We start from the raw sequence: 17,113 nt of genomic DNA on the forward strand, positions 1-17,113 counted from the left end.
CGAGGAGAAAGTAGCTTTGAAAGGCATGGATACAGATTAGGTCTATCCCTTCTTCTAAAAGCAACCCCTTGGATCTAAACTACTTAGCCAAAGGAATGACACTGTCCATTTCTATCCTGTCAAGACCTCAAAGAATTTGACACTCTTTAATAAGGTAATCGATTATTTTTTATAAACTCTAAAGTATACAGACCTAGCCTATTGTCTCTTCAGAAACTGTTCTGATGGATTGTCCCTGAACTCCCTGTATACCAAAGGGGATGAAAATTGAATTCCATACTCCATTTGTGGTCTCACTGGAACCCCATATAATTCCACCAAGACTATTTTACTCGTGTAATCCAAACTTCCTGTAATAAAATGCTAAAGTCCCATTTGCCTGTTGCACGTGCATGTTAGCTTTCAGATATGCATACAATGAATTGTGTTATTATAACCTAAATATAGCAACAACAACCTCCAATGATCACATTGCAATTATTAAAGCCTACATTGTAAAGTGTATTGTCATCACATCTAAGAAACATGCTGAGAGCTCATTTCCTTTTGGTGGGGATTCTAGTTCAGTTTATTATTGACACATATACCGAGGTAGTGTGAAAAGTTAAATCATGTTATATACGAGTATAATCATACGCAAATGAAAGTGTGAAACGATTATAAGTAAATCTGCTTCTGGGACACCAGGCCTAGAGTCGCCATGTTTCATCGGCATCTTGCAACTTCAGTCTCTGAAAAGTCTGATCTTGGCTAAAGGCGATATATATATATATGTATGCAATTTATTATTTTCTCACTTTAAGGCCTGGTATTCTGGTGGTACTGGATCACTTTTATATGCCAATTTAAGAACAAGTCACTGACTATGAATAAGGGGTTTCCCCATTTAAGATACAGAAGGAGGATGCCGCCTCACCCACTGAGTTACTCTAGCACTTTGTGATTATCTTCGGTGTTAACCAGCATCTGCAGTTCCTTTCTACACAGGAGTTTTTACTCTTGAAGGATTTTGAATCTTTGGAATTCTCTATACTGGAGACTGAGGTGTTGAATATATTCAAGGATGTAATACACAGATGTTTGGATGGTAAGTGAGTTAATGGTGAATGGAGAAAAGAGAGAGAAGTGAAATTGAAATAATTATCGCACATGTATAGGACAGGTTTGGAGAGATATGGACCAAGCGCAGGCAAGTGGGACTAGTGCAGCTGGGACCTTTTGGACAGTGTGGGCAAGTTGGGCAAAGGGCCTGTTTCCACACTATCACTGAATGGCATAGCAGGTTCCAGTGGTTACAAGTTCTCACCATTTATGGAGAAACAAGCAAATGCTAAGGCTGGAATCTTGAGCAAAACACAAAGTGCTGGAGTAACTCAGCGGATCAGGTAACTTCTCTGGAAGACATGGATATATGTTTGGGTCAGGACCCTTCCGTCTGAAGGTGGATTCCGACGTAAAACTTAAACTGTCCATGTCCTCTAGAGATAATGTCTGAATCGCTGAGATACATATTCCAGCACTAAGTTTTGTTGCTATTTGCCTTTTCTTTCTTTCATCACATACATAAGATTTGCACCAACACTAAATAATTGCCACTACATTCTGTCCATTTTTATGTCATCGACTGGCTCAGCTTCATGACTGAAGAGATCAAACCGCTTTGTATCAGCTTTATCTTCATAGTCATACCTTTATTATAAAATCCATCTTCAATTTAAATGTTGTGGTAAATGTAACATTGACATATCTGCTAACGCAAAAATGTAAGGTGCAACATCCTCCATAGCCAATGAACGTACTTTGAGACGTATTAATATTTAAATATTTATTGCTCAGAGTCCAGCTGAACTGTTTGTTTGTGTTTTTTTTTTGATGGAAGTGATTAAAAAGACAGATTGCATATGCTGAAATATTGAACAAAAAAAAAAGACTGGAGTCCAGACTCAAAACGTTGTCTATTTCACTCCACAGATGCTGACTGGCCCACTGAGTTCCACCAGCAGTTTGTTTTTTTTGCTCAAAATTTGAAAAAGGAATTAATACACCAATGTCAAATATGTTGTGAATATCATTAAAGTTACCTGCTCCATACAAGTTTAGATATGCTAAGGATTGGATTTTGCAAGGAAGGTAATGATGAAGTTATCACATGCTCTGTTCGACAAGCCAAGGAAGCGTGTGGGGTAGGGAGGGAGGGGGCTGCAAATGAGAGGCAGATTGATTACGCACTCAAGTATCTACATGCCTATCTGTGTGTATGAGTGATTGCTGCAACTGACTATTTTAGGTGCTGAGCAGGCCTAGCGTAACACACAACACAGCCTGACTCAAAACCCTGCTTGTTTTAGAAGAATGTACACTGATCCAAACCAGACACACAGTTAAGGCCCATTAGGATCAAGTGGCTCAGCTCCAGAACTTTATTATAAAGAAGCAGACCAGACTGATTCCTGGGATGTCAGGACTGTCTTATGAAGAAAGACTGGATAGACTTGGTTTATACTCTCTAGAATTTAGGAGATTGAGAGGGGATCTAATAGAAACTTACAAAATGCTTAAGGGGTTGGACAGGCTAGATGCAGGAAGATTGCTCCCGATGTTGGGGAAGTCCAGGACAAGGGGTCACAGCTTAAGGATAAGGGGGAAATCCTTTAAAACCGAGATGAGAAGAACTTTTTTCACACAGAGAGTGGTGAATCTCTGGAACTCCCTGCCACAGAGGGTAGTCGAGGCCAGTTCATTGGCTATATTTAAGAGGAAGTTAGATGTGGCCCTTGTGGCTAAGGGGATCAGAGGGTATGGAGAGAAGGCAGGTACGGGATACTGAGTTGGATGATCAGCCATGATCATATTGAATGGCGGTGCAGGCTCGAAGGGCCGAATGGCTTACTCCTGCACCTAATTTCTATGTTTCTATGTAAGCAGAATCTCTCTGCATGATTTCTCAGTAAAAGTGACATTTTAGACAAATTGTCCTTCAGAAAACACGAGATTGAATGAATTTCAAACCTGGCATTCAAAATTTAATTTGACCTTAAAAAAACTTTAAAAAAAAAAAAAAAATTGCCCAAGTTTTTAGAGGATTTTTCACTCAGTAGTAGGTACTCGCTTGCATTTAAAACTCTCAATGCATAGAAATACTATCATGGGGCCAAATAAGCTGAATCAATGTTTTTTTTGAAAATCATTCTTGGAAAACATGGAATAATGACCCCTAGTTTACTTATTCTGCAAAATAGTCTAATTGTAAACAGCAATTCGACCGCCAAATGTTGAAACAAGTAACTGCAGATGCTGGCTTACAAAAAAGGACAAGGGTTGGAGTCAGCGGGTCAGGCAAACCCCTGGAGAACATGCTACTGACTCACTGAGTTACTCCAGCAAGATAGACACAAAGTGCTTGAGTAACTCAGCGGGTCAGGCAGAATCTCTGGCGGAATCACCGTCTTTAACTTTTCACAGGGATGGATTCAGTGAGTGTAGATTGAACTCCCCTCCACCCCCCCCCCCACCCCCCCGCCTCCATCCCTCCTTCTCCACTCCCCTCCCTTCTTCCTTTCCCACCCCTTCCTCCCTTCACTCTTCTCTCCTTTCTCCACTCCCCCCCTCCCCTCACATCCCCTTCTCCCCCTCCCATCTCCCATTCAACAACCTCCCCCCCCCCCCACTTTCCCCGACGCCCCCCATTTGTGGACCAAGCCTGCGACCAGCAATCCCCCGCACACTATCCCACACACACTAGGGACAATTTATACAAACCTGTGTGCCTTTGAAGTACTTGAGGAAACCCCAACCCAATCGTAGCTCTAACCCTAAGCCTAACCCGAGCCCTAACCGTAACCCTAGCCCTAGGTTGATAGGCTTGGTATAAATATAAATTCTCCCTAGCGTGTGTGGGATAATGTGCGCTCACTGATCGGTGCGGACTCGGTGGGCCGAAGGGCACTGTATCTCTGAACTAATTGTGACACAGGAGCCCCAGGGGTTGGACTCGAACCCCGAATGTTCTGCCAGCTCCTCATGGGAACTAAACTAATGGCCACGAGTTGTCCCAGAAACAAATCTCTCTTCCAATGGTCTCTCCAACCCCCATAGGCAGCGGCTTTTCAACTGGGTACAGGCAATGTTGTCAATGTACCAGTGCCACCCACCTGCTCCGGCCACTGAGTCTAAATACCCACTACACACTTTTGAAGCTAGGCAAGGGGGCGGAGGGTGTTGTTCCCAAAGTCTGCATTTATGCCATAGTCAATGTTACTAAAACAGATGATGTGGCCTTTGTGCAGTACTATTAGTGGGATCTAGCTGTGACTGTCAGGGTCCACAAATGGGAGGCGTCGGGGAAAGTGTGGGGCATTGGAGAATGGGAGAAGGGGATGTGAGGGGAGGGGGAGGGAATGGAGAAGGGGGAGAAGAGTGAAGCAGGGAGGAGGGAGGAATAGGGGGGGGGAAGGGAAGAAGGGGGGGGAAGGGAAGAAGGGGGGGGAGAGGGGGCAGTGGGAGGGAAGAGGAGGAGAAGGAGGGAGGGGGGTGGAGGGGAGAGGGGAGTTCAGTCTACACTCAATGAATCCATCCCTGTGAAAAGTTGGAGACAGTGATTGGATCTGGAACCCGACCAATAAATGTGTAAATAAAACTGAACGACTCAGACATCTTTTCATTTGCACAATTGATTTATTGTATTAATTTTAATATTAGCGTGTAAAATCCATGCATTGAAGGACAAATTTTTTACAGCCCATCTGTGGTCTATAACCCTTACCGGGCGTCACCCGCAGGGCAGCATACGTCAGCGTGTGACAGGGCGCACAACACGATGAGACACCCAGATGTCACCCCTGGATTTTGAACATTCCAAAATCCAGAGGCGACAGGGAGTCAAAGCGCGTCACGCCGCGTCAAGACCCGACCACGACGCGACAGCCTCTTTTCAGACTCTCGCCGAAAATGTCGCCCAAGTGGGACATGCCCTTAAGTCGTTTTACAAGTTTCACAATTCTCCACATTGTTTTCCTCTCGGGATCACACCTTCCCTAACCAACAATGGGATACCCTGCCTGAGGTCATTTGTGGCTGGCCCTGATCTTTTCTCGCCTCCAGCTCTTCACACTTCTCAGGGTTAATGGCACAAATTTCTGGAGTAACTCAGCAGATTTCATTAGTCTGAAGGGTCCTGACGTTACCTGTCCATGTTCTCTAGTGATGCTGCCCTGGCCCGCTGAATTACTCCAGCACTTTGTGTTATTTTGTGCATTAACCATCATTTGCAGTTCTTTGTTTCAACTACATACAATAATAATCTATATAGGAAAGAACTGGAGATGCTGGTTTGAATCGACGATAGACACAAAATGCTGGAGTAACTCAGCGGGACAGGCAGCATCTCTGGAGAGAAGAAATGGGTGATGTTTTGGATAGAGACCCTTCTTCAGTCTCAATAATAATAATCTACTCGGTTACAATGGAAAATCAACAATAGCGCAAAAACAGACACCATTCCTGCTCCCTCCCCCCCCCCCCTCCTACGGCCTGTTATAACGAAAGTTTACTGTACTATATTATGCTGTGAAGATCAAAACATGAAATTACAGATCATTTGATATTTTTCTGAGATCTTGAGAACATGGCCACACTGCAGAATCTAGAGCAGAATTTGTAAAATTAGCTTCATTTCTGCTTTTTTATCATTCAAGAGGAAATGAGGTTCTTAACACTTTCCAAAAACAGAACTGCTATTTCTATAACTTGTTGTAATTGTATACACTTCTACAAAGACATTTCACAATGAAAATGTGGTCACAATTGCAACCTGATAATTAATATTGTGAAGGGAAGGCTTTGTGGAGGTCTTGTCTAACAAATGTGCTGGAATTCTTTGAAGTAGTAAATAGCAGCACAGCCAAAGGACAGTCAGTAGATGTTGTACACCTGGATATTCAGAAAGCCCTTGATAAGGTGCCACATGGGAGGCTGCTAAGGAAGATGTGAGCTCATGATATCAAAGGGCAGATACTAGCTTGGATATCAGGTTGGCTGGATGGCAGAAGGCAAAGAGCAGCAAAAAGAGGGCCTTTTCTGGTTGGCTGCCAGTAACTATCGGAGTTCCACAGGGCTCGGTGCTTGGGCCGCTGGCCTTAAATAATTAATGATTTGGAGAAGGGGATCGAAGGCTTTGTGGCAACGTTTACGGGTGATATGGAACTAGCAGTTGGTGTAGAGAAAGCAGGGACTCTGCAGAAGGACTTGGATAGGTTGGGAGATAGAATATAGTGTAGCAAATTGTGGAGTCATGCATTTCAGTAGTAGGAAATAATTTTGAAAATTATTTTCTAAAACATTTAGAAAATAATTTATATTATTTTTTAAATGGGGAGAGAATCCAGAAATTGGAGGTCCAAAGAGACTTGGGAGCGCTGGTGCAGGATTCCCAAAAAGTAAATCTGCAATTCAAATCAGTAGTAAAGAAAGTAAACACAATGCTAGGCTAGCATTCATTTCGAGAGGGTTTGTATACAAAAACAGGGATGTAATGGTGAGGCCCTATAAGGCGCTAGGTCAGGCCGCATTTGGAATATTGTGAGCAATTTTGGGCACCTTATCCGAGGAAGGTTATAATGGCTCTGGAGAGGGTCCAGAGGAAGTTTACGAAAATGAGCCCAGGAATGAGGTCAACGCCTCAGAATTAAAGGACATTCTTTTAAGAAGGAGATGAGAAGAAATTTATTTAGTCAGCGGGTGGTGAATCAGTGGAATTCTTTGCCACAGTAGGTTGTGGAGACAAAGTCAGTGGATATATTTAAGGCAGTTAGGAAAATTCTTGAATAGTATGGGTGTCAGAGGTTATGGGTAGGCAGGAAAATGGGGTTAGGAGGGAGATAGATCAGCCATGATTGAATGGCAGAGTAGACTTGATGGGCCAAATGACCCAATTCTACTCCTATCACTTATGATCTTATGAAATTCCTCCAGTATAAGATAATTGAGAGTATTTTGCAGAAATAAAATAAAAAATGCTCATTAATAATGACACGAGAGTCAAAGAAAGAGCATTCATCTTGCGGCCCTGTTTCCACCACCACACACAAGGAGCACAAGATGCAATTGTCTGCAGATGCCGAGATGTGTGTACTGCTCTGGCTGAACAATTTCTAATCTTGTGATGTGGACTCAATAAGATTAATGACATGGGATTAATGAATAGAGAACTCTCTCAATAACACTGGTCCACCTCTATAAGGAAAAGAGATTTGATTTACCTACCAACTACTATTAATTATTTCTCATTATCTCTTCAGAGGGGAATGGTGAGCTACCTTTGAAATAACTGTGCAGGGAAAATGCCAATAGGTATGATTGGGTACAGTGCTCCAGGAGTTTGACTCAAGACAAATGGAAAAGAGTGATACGAGAGCTGGAAGGAAGGGAAAGTTGCAGATGGTGGTGGCCCTGTGCAATAGCTGCCTGTACAATTCTGGATGGTAAAGTAATTTGGCTGGGAAGAGCAAAGCAGTTTTGGAAAGTCATAAGGTCATAAGTGATAGGAGCAGAATTGGGCCATTCGGCCAGTCTAGTCCACTCTGCCATTCAATCATGGCTGATCTATCTCTCCCTCCTAATCCCATTCTCCTGCCTTCTCCCCATAAACCCTGACACCCCAGCAATGGCATTAATTACAGCAGAAATACAAATGGAAAATAACACCGCACTCGGTGAACATTCCCAGTTTGGGGGATGAATAATTATTGAAGACAATTGGGAGCAAACAATTCCACTGAGCAATTCCTGCAATTACATCCTCCAAATAAGAAGATTCACGAACTCTTCCTCAATTAGGCGCAACTCTGAGGTTTTTTGTTTTCAGATTTTAATTTTACTGGGACTACTTTAGGTCAAATATTGCCCTGTGTCTCATCCTCCCTCAAGAATTAATCGTGCTTATCTGCATGAATATAAATCATTGTTGACCTTTGAAACTGTGGTTCCAACACAAATGAAACAAGTATTAACGAGCCAATAAATTACTTAGATATCACACATTGGCACCATTGACAACACCTTACATCATTTTGCAGAAAGACTGGTTGCATCGTGGCCTGGTTCAGCAACTTGAACGCCCAGGAGCGGAAAACACTACAAAAAGTTGTGACCACTGCCCAGTCCATCACCGGCTTTGACATCCCCACCGTCGAAGGGATCTATCGTAGTCGCTGCCTCAAAAAGGCAGCCAAAATCAAAGACCCACACCATCCTGGCCACACACTCATTTCACCATTGCCATCAGGAAGAAGATACAGGTGCCTGAAAACTATAACGTCCAGGTTCAGGAACAGCTCCTACCCTACAGCCACCAAGCTATTAAACACAACAACAAATAAGCTCTGTGCTCTGAACTGCAAAAGCCTATATTATTATTGCACTATATTTGTTATTTATTGAACTTTTTTTTTCTCCTCCCCCATTATTTACTATGTTTGCATATTCACATATTCTGTTGCGCTGCAGCAAGCAAGAATTTAGTTGTTCCATCCAGGACATATGCCAATAAAACACTCTTGACTTGGCTATTCATATATTAGGTGGCCAGATTGGATTTGTGCTGAGATTGCAAAAAAAACATCAGTGGACAATTTCCCTTTTTGTCAGACAGTATAATGTAGAAAAGTGTAGGATAACTCACTTCGGAAGGATGCTTTTATATTGGAGACAGTATTGATAGGTTCACTGGGTTGATGTGTGGGGTGAAGGAATTAACTTATAGGTGGGGCCTATGCTCAATAGAGGATGTGAAAATGAGAGGGTGAACTTAGTGAAACAAAATTCTTAAGAGGATTGACAAGGTGGTTGTTGAGACGATGTTTCACTTCCAAATAAGGGAGTATAACTTCAGACTAATTGGTTGCCCATTTTGGAAAGAGTAGAGGAAGTTCATCTTTCAGAGGGTCATGAATCTTTGAAGTTCTCCATGCCAGAGGGCCTTAACGCTGGGGTCATTGAGTATATTTAAAGTAGAAACAGGCTTGCATTTAAACAGGAAGAAAGTGGAACGACAATGCAGAATAAAGGGACCATCTCCTATCCCTGGCTCTTTACGTTCAATTTGATAGTGGTGATAAAGTGAGGGATTTAACAAACTACACAGTTCTGCTACGGCTGATAGTCTACTGGCCTCAATCAGTCTACAATAGTCTACTGGCCAATGTGATCAGCCATGATCACATTGAATGGCAGTGCTGGCTCGAAGGGCCGAACGGCCTACTCCTGCACCTGTTGTTTATTGTCAATGCCCAGTTTCAAACTGCTAGATCTGTATTTAAATAGACCTTAATGTGCAAACTTGACTTAGCTGTGAAGACAAAACATGCAGGGAGGCCAACATTGTTAAGGCTATTTGCATTTGCAACCAGCAGACTAATGGTGTGGTCACAGTCACAGAATTACTCACTTTACCCAATTAGAAGGAAGTAAACTTGGGCTCATTTACACAGTTGCTGACAACATGAACTCTACATTTGTTCTCAAACTGTACCGACCAATTTATAATTTACCAACACCAACCACAGCTCAATTTCTGCAACATATTTTCAGCATCCACTTCCAGTCATCTCACAGTATCATGTAAATCCAGCAGATTTTAAAATTACCAACGCAGCTTTTTCTGTAATGCCATTTTCCAACTATCATTTCATTAATTCTGGCAATAAAAGCAGAAAAGCAAAACCAGATGCACACAAATCCAGTCATTCCAACTTACTGGAAGAATTGGTGCCAATGATAAAATCATATCTGGAATATAAAACATAATTGGTATAGTTGGGGGGAAAAAAATACCTTATTCGCATTTTATTTTAAGTGTTCCACATGACTGAGGTTTTCCCTAGGATCAGTCACAGGTTGCTTCCAAACTCAAGAAAACAGCTTCTAGAAGCCAACTGTGCTGTTCCAAAGTGTGGTTGCATCTGATAGAAAATTGTGAAAACTACAAAGGAAAAAAACCACATGCTAAATTTGAATCATCTCAACAAGGAGCCATGAATAGGAGTTGGAGACACAATGTTACAAGTTCAATGCAGATGCTCTATTGCATTCAATACAAAAGCTATGCTGCGTCTATACATAATTTTTTTTAATGCGGGAACCTAATGCGGGACAGGGGAAAAAACAACTAATTTTATAGCATGAACAGCGCATACTGATGATAATTCCCCTGTCCCACTTAGGAAACCTGAACGGAAACCTCTGGAGACTTTGCGCCCCACCCAAGGTTTCCTTGTGGTTCCCGGAGGTTTTTGTCAGTCTCCCTACATGCTTCCACTGCCTGTAACCTGCGGCACCAATCTGCAACCTCCGGGAACCGCACAGAAACCTTGGGTGGTGCGCAAAGTCTCCAGAGGTTCCCGTTCAGGTTTCCAGACCACCTTGTCAATCCTCTTAGGAAACCTGAACGGAAACCTCTGGAGACTTTGCGCCCCACCCAAGGTTTCCGTGCGGTTCCCGGAGGTTATAAAAGTCTTGCTATACGCACCAATTAATTTTATTGGAATACCGAGAAGACTACATCTCAAATTTGAAAATGAATTTTATCACATGAAAAACAGTAGCTTGCTAATTTAATGCAACGGCTTGCATTTATGAAGCATCTTTTATAAACTCCAGAGGTCTCAAAACACCTTCCAGTCAAAATGCTCTGCAGCATAATCACTGTTACAAGTGGGAAATGAAGTAACAACTGTACACATTTAGCAATAATTGCACATTTTAAAAACATGATATCGAGGATGCAGGCTACGCATACCTTACTTCTTGCTAAAATGCACTTTTTATAGCCATAAGTTTCCCACAATATATCAAAAATTCAAGCATTTCATAGATTAAGTAATTGCAACATGTTATAAAGACATTGATGGCTCTATACAAATATAGGTCTTTCTGGGTCCTTTAATGTGAACATCTTTGATAATGTCAATACTCCCTCTGTATTACATTAAAGTTTAAGCCTTAATTTACATGTTCAAAGTCACAACATTAAAACAAAGTGCATGACCTCCAGTAATAAAATTGGAAGTACATATCCGATGGAACACTAACACGGTGGGGCAGTGGTTGAGTTGCTGATTTGCAGCACCAGAGATCCGGCTTCAACCCTGACTACGAGTGCTTATGTACGGAGTTTGTACATTCTCCCCATGACCTGTGTTGGCTTCCCCCCGGGAGCTCTGGTTTCCTCCCACATTCCAAAGACGTACAGGTTTGTGGGATAATAGGCTTGGTAAAATTGTAAATTGTCACTAGTGTGTAGGATAGGGTTAGTGTCCGGGGATCAGTGGTTGGCGCGGAATCGCTGGGCCAAAGGACCCATTTCCGCGCTGTATCTCTAAACTAAACTCCGTATCTACATTGCAGTCTATCATTGCGACTTGTTTGCAGATTGAGAATTATTGTTATGCACATTAAGTGGAAGGTTTAGGGTCAAAACATCACGCTGTTAATACTGTGCCTCTGATGCAGCTCTAGTCAAGAACTGCAAGTACTGAATTCTTACAAACAATTTTTTTGCCATAATCTATAATCAATTTGAGAACTCCAACTCTTTGCATTTCATACTTCCAACAACATGCAAGACTCCGTCAAGAAAGTGTAAAATCCCCCTCCCACACACATTAATGAACCAAAACCATTCATAACCATTACTTTTCTTGCTTTAATCCTATTGATCCTTTTTGTGTTTCAAGTATCTAATTTCCTTGATACACTGCAGTTCTGAAAATTATAAATTGCCTTAGGATGCACAAACTATTGCATCTTTGTTCAAATGCCCAGTCAAAGAAACTGAAATTTGCACTGGACCTCATTTTGAAAAGTAAATACAGCAGTTGGCTTCTCAAACGCATCAGATTTACCACACATTCCACCCATGCCTGATCTTGAAAACAAAATGGTGAATATTACAAAAAAAAGATTAACTTACTGTTCATGGAAATCCAACATTGGTGGCTCAAACCGGATAGGTCTGCAATTGCGCCGATGAATGGAGGCACTGCAAAAGAGAAAAAGCTTCTGTAGGAGCAGCAGCAACAACATGGTAACATGCATGTCTGTACTGGCGCTGAAAATACAGCATTTCCTATCCTTAGCTTTTTTTCTGATACAATTAGCACCCAGGTTGCACATCAGTTATTGTTGCGGAGTCTTGTAGAACAAGTTTAACTGGTTTGGCCTGCCACGTGACCCCAACACTATTCTTCATTGCAAAACAAAGACACCCATAAACATTCCCCTTCTTAATGATGATGTAAGCAAAACTAAATATGCTCAGCTCCATGGAACCAGGTTCAGTTTTAAACTTGAATGAGATCTGTGGGGAGTTTGCATGTTCTTCCTATGGCTGCATGGGTTTCTGGCTGGGATGTGGGAAGAAAACACACATACTAAAGTCAGTCTGAAGAAGGGTCTCGAGCCAAAATGTCACCCATTCCTTTTCTCCAGAGATGCTGCCTGAACCCGCTGAGTTACTCCAGCATTTTGTGTCTATCTTCAATTTAAACCACCATTTGCAGTTCTTTCCTACACAAATATCAATGTTGGTAGATTAAATGGCTACTGTCTGAAGAAGGGTTTCGGCCCGAAACGTTGCCTATTTCCTTCGCTCCATAGATGCTGCTGCACCCGCTGAGTTTCTCCAGTATTTTTTTGTGTACCTACTGTAAATTACTCTGTTGTTACATTGCGAAAAAAAGAAATCAATGGCTGTTGATGGTTTGAAGCTAGAGTACATGGAAAATCATCTCTGCTACAGAAACACATTTGTACTTGCATTTCATGTCCTGAGGCACATTACTGGGGTAAACAAAAACAGCAAAATTTAGGCCATGTGATGGAAGAGCGAAGAAAGGAGGCGCAAAAAACTCTGGAGCACTAAACAAACTGAAGAAACTCAGCATCTGTGGGGAAATGGAACTGTTGACTTTGGGCTCGGAGCCTGTGCCAGAACTGAAAGGGGACGGGGAAGTCAGCCAATATATAAACAAAAGGAATGAGACAGGGGTCAGTAAGTGATAGGTGGGCCAAGCAGGAATCAAGAAAGAATGAGACAGAAGGAGCCAGGTTGGGGAGGAGTAGAGTTGGGAGACGGAGGCAGATGGATCATAGGTGGAAACAAAGAAATGCAGATGAATCGAGGTGGGGGAGGCGAGAGTGAAGGTAGTGACAGCTGCTGGTGAATGATAAATATGGGCACAGAGGTCACTAGTGCTGTAATCTGATATATAAAGATGACAACAATGGGAACTGTTAAGGGAAAAATGGGCAGATGGAATCAGGTCGGGTGTGGAATCTGCTGGGTGTTATATGGTCAGTAGGTGGATGGTCTTGAGAGTAGATGTAGCAGAAAGGAAGAAAAAAAAAGAGAAAGGGATGGCATCCTCATATGCAAGCTATAAAGGTTTGGTTAAATGTAAAAGGAGGTTCAGTTTGTTTTCTGCTCCAATTTCCATGTAGCTGCAATGTATTGCAGCTTCTGCAAATTGTTCATGGTATGTAGAACAGAACTGGTGTATTGGGTGATCGGTGTTTGGCGCGGACTTGGTGGGCTGAGGGGCAGGTTTCCACACTGTATCTCTAAACTAAATGCAGTGGACGAGGTTAAAGGATGTGCATGCAAATCTATGGCTCAGCTGGAAGGTTGTGAGGGAGAAGAAGTAGAAACAAATATTGTACTTCCCGTGGTTACAGGGAAAAGTGCCAGGGGATGTGATGAGCAGATTACGGAGGCTTGTAGTGAGTGAACCCTGAAGAAGGTGGAAAGGCACGTCGCGGGGTGATTTGGCTTGTGGTGGGATTCTGTTGCAACATGTGAACAATATGAATGTTGATAAAACATGGAACAATATGAATTCTATGAATAGTGTTCAGATAGATCACATGTATAAACATTGTTATAAGGTACTGTAATTGTCAATTAGGTTTGGACATTTTATCCTAAACTAATGACAAATCACGCATGCTCTTTTAAAAAAAAGTACAGCAGTGATCTCCAGATTAAAGGCTCATTCATATTCAGTGATTTCAGCTTTCTAGAAGTAACCATTAAAATCATTTTTTGCAGAAATTAATGTGTTGATGTAAACAGTCATGAGTATTGTAAAATTAAAAAGAATGCTTGCAATGGCATATGGGTGATTTCTTGCCTGAACAGCCTGATAAAGTGAAAATAATAATATTTTGAAAAACAATCCATCCTTTATGGATAGTTAAATCATTTACATGGGTGACAGAATACATTTTCCCTTCTGTCTTTGATACTTGCAATTAACTCAGAGCAAGTTGTTTATTTTCAAGATCCTACTCCACTCCACCTTAAACACCCTTCACCATCCACTCACTCCCCATCTTCTGAAAATACATATTTTTTGCCACCCTGTAGTTACATAATTTATCAAACTCCAAGTGGAAGATTTTATATCTCAATTTATTTTAACACTTTCTTACAATCAGGATTCATAAGGTCTTAAGTGACAGGAGCAGAATTAGGCCATTCAACCCATCAAGTCTACTCCGCCATTCAATCATGGCTGATCTATCTCTCCCTCCTAACCCCATTCTCCTGCCTTCTCCCCATAACCCTTGACACCCGTACTAATCAAATTGATAATTTTAGTACTGTTGATCAGTTCAATACTGATATCAATATCAATAGAAAATATGAGAATCTAAGCTTTTTAATGCCACATCTAGTGAAAATTAAGGATAGCTGTGCTCCAATTACTTGAAGGAGATTTTGATTTTACTCTTCGGAAAATCCTCCACTAAGCAATTTCATCAAAACAACAGATCAACCAAGGCATACATTTGAGTCCACTTTCTCCCAAAAGGTAGAAAGGGGGAGCAGTTACTTCCATTTCCACCACTAGACGATTTGCACATTAATACAAGGGGCTTTGCAAACTCTTTCAGGCCTGCCCATCTAGCAGAAAGCACACAACTCTGAGCCAGCAACCTCAGGTGAGACTGGAGACCTAGAAAAAAAAACAAATCGCTTCTGTTTCAGACTTATCATGCATTTAAACCCAAGATGATTATCTTTCACATTTCTGAGAAATGGATAATCCAGAAGTCAAAGAGGACACTGGGGTTAAGATAAGAGTTGGTTCCTCTTCAAATTCTAAAAATCTGCATCTTTCTGACATTAAGCACAGTGGCGCAGCTGTAGAGAAGTTGCCTTACAGCGCCTGAGACGTTGATCCTGACTATGGGTGCAGTCCGTACGGGGTTTGTACGTTCTCCCCGTGACCTGTATGAGTTTTCTCCAAGATCTTTGGTTTCCCCCCACACTCCAAAGACGTACAGGTGTGTAGGTTAATTGGCTTGGTATAAATGTAAATTGCCCCTAGTGTGTGTAGGATAGTGTTAATGTGCCGGGATCACTGGTCGATGCAGTCTCAGTGGGCCGAAGGTGTTTCCGTGCAGTATCTCTAATCTAAACTAAATAAACTAAAATAGAAATTCTCAGACAGCAATCTTACTTGAAACATCAGCTAACCCTACAAAAATGATGGGTCCATTAATAAGAAATTAGTTTGAGAAAGTAATCAATAAAACCAGTGTAGTAAACAGATTTTTTTTTTCTTATTTTGAACAGACTTAAGTATTTGACTATGTCTGTGTCTAGTATTCAAGGTTGCACAAATCTTAAATTGCTATTTGCATTCTCTATATGAACCTCTTCCCTAGAAATAAATTAAAAAATCTCTTTTGAGTCAGCATGGGTAAAATATATTAAATCTAACCAAAATGTTATGATAAAATGATCTATTTTCACACTTTTATATTCTCAATATTTTTATCATAAAATGGGCAATAGAAAATAAAATCTTACATGATAAATTACTCCGTATCCCCTAACATTTAAACTAATTCATTTTTTACTATAATACTATCTATTTAACGCAAAATGACATAACCCAGGCAAATCAACTCTATTGGAACTATAATTGTCTGAACCTAACCAGGTTATGCTATATCAATTTTAGAACATCCATACTGTTAAAAATGTGCTAAAAACATTTAAATCTTGTACAGATCCATGTGCAGGATTAAATTCAATACCCAACTAATTAAAACATAAAAAATAAAATAGACCATGGGTTCAGCTAGACTAGACAAACTTCAGTCTGAAGAAGGGTTTCGGCCCGAAACGTTGCCTATTTCCTTCGCTCCATAGATGCTGCTGCACCCGCTGAGTTTCTCCAGCACTTTTGTCTACCTAGACAAACTTCACCCTTCAAGCTTGATCCACTTTACATTACTTTCATGATTCATCTTGTACCTTGTTGCTATTTTCCAGCACTACACCCACAACACTCAAGTCCTTTAACTCTTATGTCTATTAATCAGTGTTGTGAATGCACACAATGCGCAAGCTTTCACAGCTTACAGAATAGCAGAGAATAGTTCAGAGTACATAATACTCAAGGTTTGTCCCCAAGTGAAGACATTTCTCCTCACCTCTGTCCTAAATAACCTACCCCATGTCCTCAAACTGTGCCCACTGGTAAGGCAGCTAAACTCAGGACAATGATGGTATGTGCAACCCATGGAATGTTGTAACCATTACGGAAACTTGGCTAAGAGAAGGACAGGACTGGCAACTTAATATTCCAGGGCACAGGTGCACCAGGAGAGATAGAGGAGGCAGTAAAAAAGGAGAGGGGTTTTGCTCTAGTGGTGGCGCTGACTTCACACATCATGAAGAGGCTGGAGAAGCTGATGCTCACTCACCTGCGACCCTTGGTTAAACCCTAGCTGGACCCCATGCAGTTCGCTTACCAAACAAAGATGGGGCTGAGGACGCCATCATCCACCTGCTCCATCGTTCCTATGCTCACCTGGATAAGCCGGGAAGCATTGTGATAGTCATGTTTTTTTACTTCTCCGGTGCTTTTAACACCATTCGGCCTGCACTACTAGGGAGCAAACTGATGAAGATGCGGGTGGATGCTCCATTGGTGTCCTGGATCACCAACTACCTGACTGGATGACCACAATATGTCAAGCTTCAGAACTAGGTCTCGGACATGGTAGTGAGCAACACAGCTGCCCCACAGGGGACGGCCCTCTC

At 41.7% G+C, this 17,113-nt stretch overlaps 1 protein-coding gene across 1 annotated transcript in view; it reads right to left on the minus strand.

Annotated features, from left to right (window-relative positions):
* Window positions 1–17,113, minus strand: part of tmem131 (transmembrane protein 131) — a 181,371-nt gene that overhangs the window by 82,376 nt on the left and 81,882 nt on the right. The window contains 1 exon segment of the mRNA XM_033023248.1: window positions 11,966–12,034. Coding sequence (XP_032879139.1) covers window positions 11,966–12,034 — 69 coding nt within the window.

The sequence above is a fragment of the Amblyraja radiata genome, chromosome 6 (assembly GCF_010909765.2).
Source record: "Amblyraja radiata isolate CabotCenter1 chromosome 6, sAmbRad1.1.pri, whole genome shotgun sequence".
Taxonomy (NCBI): domain Eukaryota; kingdom Metazoa; phylum Chordata; class Chondrichthyes; order Rajiformes; family Rajidae; genus Amblyraja; species Amblyraja radiata.